The sequence below is a fragment of the Muntiacus reevesi genome, chromosome 3 (genome assembly GCF_963930625.1).
Source record: "Muntiacus reevesi chromosome 3, mMunRee1.1, whole genome shotgun sequence".
Lineage (NCBI taxonomy): Eukaryota > Metazoa > Chordata > Mammalia > Artiodactyla > Cervidae > Muntiacus > Muntiacus reevesi.
Window position 1 is genome coordinate 252,106,781 of NC_089251.1, and position 11,296 is coordinate 252,118,076.

Sequence of the window (11,296 nt, forward strand, 5' to 3'; positions counted from 1 at the left end):
CCCTTGCATTCCTATACACTAACAATGAAAAAACAGAAAGAGGAATTAAGGAAACAATACCATTCACCATTGCAACAAAAAGAATAAAATACTTAGGAGTATATCTAACTAAAGAAACAAAAGACCTATACATAGAAAACTATAAAACACTGATGAAAGAAATCAAAGAGGACACAAACAGATGGAGAAACATACCGTGCTCATGGATTGGAAGAATCAATATTATCAAAATGGCTATTCTACCCAAAGCAATCTATAGATTCAATGCAATCCCTATCAAGTTACCAACGGTATTTTTCACAGAACTAGAACAAATAATTTCACAATTTGTATGGAAATACAAAAAACCTCGAATAGCCAAAGTAATCTTGAGAAAGAAGAATGGAACTGGAGGAATCAACCTGCCTGACTTCAGACTCTACTACAAAGCCATGGTCACCTTTAATCTGCCATATCTTCCCAAACATTGGGGCCTTCCAGGGTTGTCAAATCAGCATTTGCTATACCCGAGCCCTGCTCTGTTCCCTGCTATACCCGAGCCCTGCTCTGTTCCCTGCAGAAGTGTGGAAAAGCTTCAATTCCTTCCGACTCTGTGTCACTTGGTGTCCCAACCACAGAGAAATACGATGAGCGTTTCATATTTCCCATGGACCCTTCAGCTTCTGCCAAGGAGCCTAACCTTGACTGCTAAACCAAGACACGGGTAAGATAGAGGGTATCCTTGCCAAAATTTTACCCTTCAGTCTCTGTGCTGACAAAAAATGTCTCCTTATAGAATTCCTTCCCCTCTAGTAAATCAACTTGAATCAATACTTCATTAAGTATGGACATATGCTATAGACAAACCAGTTTGAGCTGCTTAGCCCAGATCTTAACGTGCCTTTACTTCATGTCTGAGAAGCCTATTGGCATGGACTCTTCAGCCCCTTAAGCCAACTTATCTCATAAAAACAATTTTTTATAAGCTTGCCTATGGTACTTTCAAAATCTAAAGAATATTATCTAAATTCTGTTTCACCCCACAGCTCCATACTGTGCGCTGGAATTGAATGTCCGGGAAGAGAAATACCCTGTATACTGCTAGGAAAGTGCTATGTCAGCCAGGGAAAATCACTAGGACGTTTTGCTGTTTCTTAGTTGTGAGAATACTAGTTTCATTTTTTAAATGGAAAAGCTCTCTATTCTCAAAAGCATAAAAGAGAAATCATACTGCCCACTGGCTCCCACTCCCCCAAGAACCCTGCACTGTTTCCATACTGTTTCCATGACCTTCGTCAAAATGATCAGCAAACTATGACAGATACTTTACATGTACAGAACACTACGACACAGATTCCTTTGAACCACAGATCAATGAAGTGTTGGAATTTGGAAGGTGACAATTAATTTCACCTCTCTCCCCTCAAGATTCCAAATCAATTGAGAAACAGACATCTAAATCCATACATACGGATCAAAATATCTGCTATTCTTACTGGCAAAGCTGGACTGGAGGGTGTGTTTGATTTGACTTTCTACTTTTTCTTCTTTAAAACCTAGTCCTTGGGACCTGCCTCTGGATAGAACTGGGACTGAAGTATAGACATGTATTTGGCTGCTCTGTGTAGGCCAGACTGTGGCCTGTTCTGCCATGCAGGGACATCTGGCCAAAGCAGCAGAAGCAGAAAGAACAGAGAACCTGCAGCCACAGGCAGTCATGGTCTGCAGAGAGAGCCCTTGAGGCTGGCTTCCCCATGCTGGCCACTCCCCTAGTCTCACCAGCTGGTAACACAGTGCCCCTCACTCCTACAGGAAGAGGAGACATGGCTGAAAGCATCTTTTCCAACATTTCTGAGAGAGAAGAATTTCCTAACTTGTGGGTCTTACAGGAAAACAGAAAGGAGAGAAAATAAGTCTCCTATATGAAGTAAACATTTAGGGTAAATCATTGTTATGACACAGATCTTGTAAAATATGTTAGTCCTCTTCCAACCCTGTCCTAAACCATTCTATCACATTCACAACACACATGCTAAAATTTTTTTCAACATGTAAATATATATAATTCAAGTCACACAGTCTTACTTTATTAAAATATATGATTAAAGACCATCATGAACAAAATGAAATGATAATCTACAGAATGGGAGAAAATATCTGCAAATCCTATAATGAGGCTTTTATAGGAATTTATATCCAGAATATGCAAAGAATTCTTGTAACTCAATAAAAAAACAAAACAAAACAAATACCCCAGCTAAAAAGTAGGCAAAGACATTTCTCCAAAGAAGGTGTACGACTGTCCAGTAAGCACATGAGAAGATGTTTAGCATCATTAGTCATTAGAGAAATACAAATCAAAACAACCCTGAGATACCACTTCATCAAACAGGATGACTATAATTAAATACACTCAAGTACACACACAGAAAATAACAAGGTTAGCAATGATGTGAAGAAACTGGAATGCATTGTACATGGCTGGTGGGAATGTAATATGGCACAGCCACTGTGAAAAACATTTTGGTGTTTTCTCAAAGCGTTAGCATAGAAAAGCCCAACGACCAAGCAATTCCACTCCAGAAGAATTGGAAGCAGGTATTCAAACAGATACTTGTACACCACTGTTCACTGTAGCATTATTTACAACATCTGAAAAGTGGAAATAACCCAAGTGTTCATGGTCAGGTGAATGAACAAATAAAATGTGGCATATCCATATATTTAAATATTATTCATTCATAAAAAGAAATGAAATTCTCACACCTGCTACAACATGAATGAATCTTGCAAACATTATATGGTAAATGAAGTAAGCCAGACACAAAGGGATAAATATTATATGATTCTATTTACATGAAATACCTAAAATAGACAAATTCTTAAGGGCAGAAAGTAGATTAGAGAGGTTAACCAGGGAAAGGGGTGGGAATCTTTGCTTAACAGGTACAGAGTTTCTGTTTGGGGTGATGAAAACTCGGGTGGGAAGTTGATAGCTGTAATGGACGCACGACATTGTGAACACAGTTAATGCCACTGAATTGTACATTTAAAGATAACTGACAGATGAATGAATAAAGATGTGGTATATATACCCAATGAATATTACTTAGCCATTAAAAAGAACAAAATTGGGTCATCTGGAGACATGGATGGACACGGATGTCTTACAGAGTGAAGTCAGTCAGAAAGAGAAAAACAAAGAGCATGTGTTAACACATATATGTGGAAATCTGGAAAAATGGTCCAGATGAACCTATTTGCAGGGCAGGAAAAGAGACACAGACATAGGGAACAAATAGGTGGACGCGGTGGGGAGGAAATGGGAGGTGGGATGAATTGGGAGACTGGGACTGACATATTTACAGTACCATGTAGTAAGATAGCTAGCTATGGGGGGTGGGGACAGTGCGAGGGAGGTCCAGATGGAAGGGACATATGTATACTCATAGCCAATTCAGTCTGTTGTACAGCAGAAAACAACACAATATTGTAAAGCAACTATATCCCAATAAAAAAATAATAAATAAATAAATGCATGTAGTACTTATTACCTTTTGTCTTCTAATTATAATAGCGTTCTTGTCTTATTGTGTTTTACTAAATTATAAGTTTTTTAATGTCTTTATGTTTCATTTTCTCTTTTCATCCATGCTAAATACATCATAGGTCCTTGATGAATGATAAATTTTAAAAAATGAAAAAAATGATTGAAATTGCAAATTCATATATTTACCACAAAATTTTTTTAATGATTTATTCATACTAAATACGATTTTACATATTTTATAGCAGTTTATAGGAGAAAAATCACACTATTCTTTATTTAAGAAATAAGTTTTAGCAGATCACCAGCCCAGGTTGGATGCATGAGACAAGTGCTCGGGCCTGGGGCACTGGGAAGACCCAGAGGGATCGGGTAGAGAGCCAGGTGGGAGCGGGGATCAGGATGGGGAATACATGCAAATCCATGGCTGATTCATGTCAATGTATGACAAAACCCACTACAATACTGTAAAGTAATTAGACTTCAACTAATAAAAATAAATGGAAAAAAAAAAGAAATAAGTTTTAGTAGGACTACTACAACTAATATATTTTGACTATTCATTTTTATCTAAGTAAAGAAAAATAGGACAAAAATAAACATTCACTGGGTCAGAGATGAAGTTGGAATCAGGAAGTCAATAGATTTATGAGTCAAGTCAGAGGTGAACTTTTTAGTATTTTATATTTTAAAAGTTCATTCTTAACTGAATGCTAATATCATATATTAAAAACAAATACAGGAGCCAGGGTCCAGAGGTTTTCTTGGCTCTTATAGTTGTAGCTGGGCTTTCCTGGTGGCTCAGATGGTAAAGAATCCACCTGCCAATGCAGGAGACATGGGTTCGATCCCTGGGTCAGGAAGATGCCCTGGAGAAGGAAATGGCGACCCACTCCAGTATTTCCCTGGGAAATCCTACAGACAGAGGAGCTAGTGGGGTACAGTCCATAGGGTCACAAAAGAGACATGACTTAGTGACTAAACAACAACATAGTTGTAATTCCTTTGCACAATAGCAATGCAGTTAGTAGCAAGACAGATGATAAGGGGCAGAATGTTTTCAGAAACATTCCTAAGGCATTTCTGACCTTTCTTTCCTCCTTGAACCACCTGAGGATGTGGTGCAGACAGGGGCCACAGACAGATCTTTGTTACCTGCTTACATTTTGCTCTTTCCTTTCCTGAATTCCTTCTTTCTCATTAAAATAATCATCGAGTGTGGTTTGAGAATCTAGATGCCTTTAGGGAATGAATGTTTTCTCCACATGTTTATGTTTTCCCCCGCTGAAAATAGGGAAATATTTCTCTCTGGACACTCCATAGAAATGGTTAAGTACTCTGTTGAAAGGAAAATAAGGTCTCTGGGGTATAGACATTACCAACATTAGAAACACTCCAGCAAATTCTGTGTCACCAGAATTTTCCCCTTTACTCTAAATTATTAGGATTTGAGATAATTTTAATGGAAGGCAGAAAATAGTTTCCCTATAAAATTAAATTCTCAAATTTCTCTGATATATTAGTTATCAACAGAATAATTATACTACTTTTTCTTTTCAAGGCAGCAAGCACTTCTGTAAATCATTGCATTCCGCCCGCCACCCCCCCCCAGATTTCCTTTGTAGGTGTTTGAAGGTATCAATTACTATCATAATTTTTCAAATAAATAACCTGAGACCACAGAGGCTAACTACTTTGTCCAAAGCAGAGTGGACTCAGCACAGAACTCCTACACCCTCCCAATACTCCTAATAGTACATTCTTCTTTATAATTAGAACAAATCTCAGGGCCCTGCGCATAGGGAAAACACTGGAGTGAACATTAAATATTAAATATTATTGGCTTATCGAACTGCTAATGTTCCTATCATTCAAAGAGCTCATATTAAAAATAACTCAGTACAACAATTTCCTGCTACAGGTTAAGATTGTACCTACCCTAACAACATAATAACTGGTAAATTAAGTTACTCCAGCCATTTGCAATATGGAATTCACATTCCTCTTATTTAAGAAAGTCTTTTGTCAGCAAATATGAAACAGACTTCAGACTCCTTGATTTTTTTTTTAACCAAGATGATGGTACTACTAAAAATTTCTTGGGGGTAAGTGGCTGGTTTGTTGGGTTAGGAGATGGTATGGGAGATGGCCTCTAAGAGGTCATAGCTAGAGATCTGCATGAAGTCAAAAGGTCTTTCTGCTTAAGACCTCAGGTTCTTAGCCACAAGCAGAGAGGGAGAATGGTTCCACTATTTCATTGCCCATCAAGACAAGATCCACAATAGACATGAACCTTTGATCCATCCTCTCCCAATCATCTTTACAGATAAAAGCCTAAGGTCCAGAAGACTGGCATTAAAGGACGAGACTTAACAACTGAGAATCACGAGCACCTTTTACACATGAATCCCATGAATAGAAAACCCTCTTCTAGCTATGCTCCTGCATAGATTCAGGTGTGCAAATTTGAGCACAGTTGTCAAGGAGAGATGAACTGCTCTGCTTCAGAAAGAATTCTCCCTGGAATTGGAGGTCTGGATAGAAATAGGGCTGGGGGAAAAGAGGTAGCCCGAGAAACCCAGACTGCTGTGAGCTTCCCCACCACCCATAGCTCATCAGCGGACCTGACAGTGCTGGCTGGGCATGGATTGCTAGCAGGACCTGGGGAAGACATTCAGTTTCCGGGTTAACTGCAGGTATGTATGAAGGGGCTGGGGACACAGAGACCTTGAGAAAGTAAACCTCTATGGATAAACAAGAAGTGTAGGGAAGTGTTGCATTTCCACAATTCATAAAATTGAGCTTTTTCTGTCACAGCAAAACCTTGAATTATTAGCCAAACTAAACCAGCTATTGGCATGTGTGTATGTGCTTAGTCACTTGGTCATGTTCGACTCTGCAACCCCATGGACTGCAGCCCACCAGGCTCCACTGTCCATGGGATTCTCCAGGCAAGAATACTGGAGTGGGTAGCCATTACCTTCTCCAGGAGATCTTCCCAACCCAGGGATCGAACCAACGTCTCCTGCATTACAGGCAGATTCTTTACCATCTGAGCCACCAGGGAAGCAAAATTAGCACTAAAACATAGGCCTTTTGATCCCTGGTTCAATGACTGCTTACATCAGCATGTGTTTTTTAAGACATACGAAGGACTTCCTGGTCACCAGGGATTTCTACCTTGAAGAACAAGGAGCTATCTACACAGGAGAATAAATTCTAGACTCTAATACCCTCCTGTTCCAGTATTAACTCTTTCTTCAACTTCTCAGTCTGATTTATCCTTTTACTTTTACTACTGCTGCTGGTACTTGTCAGATGCCTATCAGCTCTGCCTCTAAATCTAGAAAGCAAGTGTAAATTCCAGCCTAGATGTTCAAAGAAGCAAGCAATATTAAAGTACTAGTGACACAGAATACCCAGTCATTGTAGACTTCTGAATCCAGCCTCTTTGATTTTAGTAATGACACTCATTTGCCTACGAGGGTTATTACTCACAGGGTTCGCTGCTGCACAGGGTTCCATTCTCAGAAGGAGAAACCACTTGGGGTTTAATGTTTTACCTATTACTGTCTTGAAGTTCTTAACAATTTTATCTCTGATTCTGTGTTCCATAAGTAAGGTTCAATGGGGCAACAGAGGAAGCGCTGAGGGATGGGAGCCTCACTCACCATGTGGTCCGTCCCTCCGGGGAGAGAAACTTTGTTATCCTGTCTGCTCCCCTGCCCCTGCTCAATGACCTCTGTCCTCTGCCCTGGGAGGTGTGAGGGCACAGCTCAGAAAGGTTGGGGTCAGGCCCACACCCTATACACTGAGCTGGGGCTGAGCCCCCATGTCTGTGGGGGCTGCACTGACCCCCAACATATTCCCCTGCCCAAAGGAGTCAGACATTAAATAACAGATTTTAAAAACACCATCACAGGCCAAGAAAAAGCTTCTTCCTGCTTTTTCACTTTGTGCTGGACCCCACAAACTATATTCCTGTCTCTGAGTAGATATCTTATCTGGCAATCACAAACCAACATTGTTTTTAGATTCTTAAATAGTCACAACATATACACAATAATAACTCTTCATTAAAACTATTCCGTGGTTTCAAGAACTCAATAGTAAGTATAAAATCAGATCTTTTCAATAGTTCAAGGGGGAAAAACCCTCTATATTCTTTTTGCCAGCAGGTATCATTAATAATACAAGTTTGGATCTGTTGTTGTGGCTTGACAGTACATTGCATGAAATGGAAATGATGGAATTTTTTTTCATGAAGGTAGCCAGGAAAAAAGAAAATACTTATTTATCCACAGTGAAAATATTATCACTCCATATTTTCCATCAAATTAGGGATAGTTTAAAAAAAAAGCCTTGTTACTTTTCTCCAGTGTTGGTGTTTGCTCAAATATAGTGTTTTTCCATTATCTATCTGGCATGAAGTTGAAACAGCCATAGGTCAGTGACATAAGGGAGAATCAAGGGGAAGTGTAAGAAATAGCTTTTAATTTCTTCTTAATTTTGTATCTGCTTCATATCTTAATATCTTACCTTGAGTTTGGCCAAAAGAAGTTCATGATCGTGAAGAAGTTTTTTGGTTTCATCTTGATTGCTTCCAATTTCTAGAAGATTGGGCTGTGATTCAGCCAACTGAAGTTGTACCCATTTGCCACACTAAAAATAAAAATGAAATAAAATGCACTTTTAGTTCCCCTTATTCCTTCCCTTTTACCCTTCTCCTTCTCCTTTTCTTTTGTTTTTTTTTTTTTCCTTCAAAGTTTCCAGTTACATTGTGAAGAGTTTAACCTTTCTATAGAGATAGGTCTTACTTAAATTGAAACAGTTCTAACATAAATCCATGCCCTGACTTTTCTTTTTTTTACTCATAGGATAAATTCTTTTCTCTTAGCATATTAGATTTAAATTAAAAATTCCCAAATAAGGAACATTTACAATAGGTTATGTATTATTGAATAGTACAAAATTATAGAATAATTCACACAATTTACATTCTCTTGCTCAAAAAAAAACCAAATTCTATAAACATAGTGATTTGAGTAAGGTGTGAACTTCACCAAAGGGAAAGGTTTCACAAATGTAATTTATGCTAATCTATGTCTTTAACCTTGCTGAACTGATCAGAAAGAATAAACAGCAGATGAAGCAAGTGATTCTTAGTTTATTTCAAAGTTAAAACATAATATTTTTCAAATTTTATTGTTGAATATTCAATAAAGTACGTACAAAAATATCAGTGAAATCAGATGTGTGACAACTGCCATTTGAATGCAGTCAACTTGTTTTCCACATGAAGGACCCTTTCAGTGTCCTGCCCCAAGATATAATTCATCACTGTATTTCCTAAGGAATTGCTTTTTTAAGAAGCAATATTGATTAAGGAAGAGGAAGCACTGCCGGGCACATGCACTTGGCTAAGTGAATTGCTGAGGATAAATGAGAAAACTACATGTCTATTCTAGATCATTAGTAACCTGAGACTTTAGAAACGAGAAGCCCACATAAATCAGACACAAGCACTTCTATTAAGACACGCTTTCCATTTTGAACAGCTTGGAGTTTATTTCAAACAGCACAGCAGTGAACTTAGGGAGCTGAGGAGGCAGGATGGAGGGAACTTTCTTAAAAAGAGTTGTAGTTAAGAGTTTCCAGTATAATTTCAGAGTTGTTTTTTTCCTTACTGTCAATTTAGCACTGATTCTTTTATCATTTATTCTATATGCATTCTTTCTCACCCTACTCAAATAAATGTTTCATATTTGAGGGAAAGAAAAGTGAATCAAAACAAAAACAACAGTAATTTTTCCTCTTTTTCCCTCACTGCTGATATTTGGAGTTACTCAGAACATCATAAAATGACATGCAAATTTTCAATTCTGCTACTTTTGCTTCTGGCTTTTTTCCATGTCCATCCATTGCCTTTGAAAAGAATAGAGGTCAAGGGACTCAGCAGAGGCCCTGTTATTGTGAGACCAAGTCTCGAGAGCCCTGGGCAAGCGTCCTTGGTAGGAACACTTTGCATTCCATGCTTTCAGTACTTCTAGACTGAAATCATTTTGTTCAATGTCAAGTACTGCTTTCCTGTTTCAAATTTTCACAGTAACATAAAATTTGCAGTAATTAAGTGAAATTAAACAGGCTTTATTGCCCATGTTTCTTACAAAAGGCCAGAAAATTCATTTGGTTAAGCCTGGTGGGGTCTTGAAAGTAACAGGCTGGTGAGCACTGATTCCCTTCATTAAACCCTGAATTCTTGAGGTGGTGAGTTGTCTAAATCCAAGCAAAAGGCTTCCGGAATTTTCGTAGGACATATTCATAGGGAATAAAACCATGCATACATTCTTCAACCTAAAGATGTGTGCTCATCTTTGCAAATGGGCAAACTGTGTGACATAAAACATGCAGAACCCTTTAAGTCCCAAGTGGCTTCAATTTCCTGTGGCTAAGGGCAAGTTAGACACATGCCCTTCGCATCTTCCCTGGTAGGGTCTCCATCCTCTCACCAGTGTGACAAGGATTTTCTAGTGCCTTCACCAGGTCAAAACCAGAGCTGCAGAGGGCAAGTGTCACTGTCTCTTGTTAGGAGTTCCCTGTGCTCCATCACACTGAAAGCAACGCCGCCCCTTGTCCGCTGGGACCCTCCTCTTCCCTCCTTCATCACATCCACTCTCAAAAATCACAGATATTTCACAGGTCCACTGGACTCTTAAGCCTAGCAATCACAAACCTGTGGTCACAAATGCTTTGTCTTTAAAAACCAAACTGAAAGTATACGGTAGGGTTTGTTATTGCTTTTCTGAAAAATCAAGCTGCTGTAGATGTTTTATGGCTAACTGAAAGAGAAACTCTAGCAACTGGCTGAAACTTAGCAAAGGGTCCTCTCAGTTGCCAATTTAAAGAAGCATCAAGATGTACTTGCTGGGTTATTTTCTATCTGCTGTGTACTGCTGATGGTGCGGAATGTTTTTTAGGATTATCAGCACAGAACAAGAAGCTTACAGCCACATAGAAAAAAAAAGGAAGTTGTCTGCTTACCTTTATGACAGCTATAACGATTTTGGAGTCCCCAGCCTGCACAGCTACTGAACTGACTGTCGTCGTAGAAGACTCCACACCAGGACTCTCTTGGCTGGACATGGTACGTTAGAACCAGTTTACACGTTGGACGGCCTCTGTGCAGATGTGTGGCTGCTGCTCATTTCAGAAGGCAACCACTGGGGTTACTTGGATTCATTCAGGGAAACAGCTCCGCTCGCACTGATTACTCTGCCAAAAGCAAAGAACAGGAGGTTAAAAATAGACAACCTCATTGAGTTTATCATGAGAGAGAGAGAGGAAAGAACGGGAGAGAATCGCCACACCCCTAGTATGGTAATACTGACGCCTGTTATTTTGGCCATTATCTTAAACGCAGAGGGCAGCTTCTAGCTCTCTGCCTATCAGCTGATGTTTGATAGCAAATGGAAAAAGAATTCCATCCTGACAACCCAAGATACTTTAGCCATTGAATCTATACAGTGATGGTGAACTTTGAAACCAGCCAGTCATTAACCTGAATATCAGTCTTTTCAAGATTTTTTTAAAGTCTTCTTCATGCAAAGGAAACTCCGGAAAATGTACTTTAAAAACAAGTTCTGGTATTTATTCTGGGACTAAGCCACAAAATTGTTTGAAATACATTTTTGGATTAATCTGCTTTTCTAAAATCGTCTCTTGTCAAATGAAGTTTATGTGAAATGGCCACATTTTTCTCAGAGCCTCGGA

The 11,296-nt window shown here is 38.9% G+C and overlaps 1 protein-coding gene across 1 annotated transcript in view; it reads right to left on the minus strand.

The window, feature by feature from the left end:
* CCDC141 (coiled-coil domain containing 141) overlaps positions 1-10,786 on the minus strand; it is a 226,216-nt gene extending 215,430 nt beyond the window's left edge. Inside the window, exons 1-2 of the mRNA XM_065927937.1 lie at positions 10,568-10,786; positions 8,066-8,188 (exon numbers count right to left, since the gene is read on the minus strand). Of these exons, the coding sequence (XP_065784009.1) occupies positions 8,066-8,188; positions 10,568-10,669 (225 nt within the window). The 5' untranslated portion in view covers positions 10,670-10,786. The remainder of the gene's footprint in view (positions 1-8,065; positions 8,189-10,567) is intronic.
* Positions 10,787-11,296: the final 510 nt, after the last annotated feature.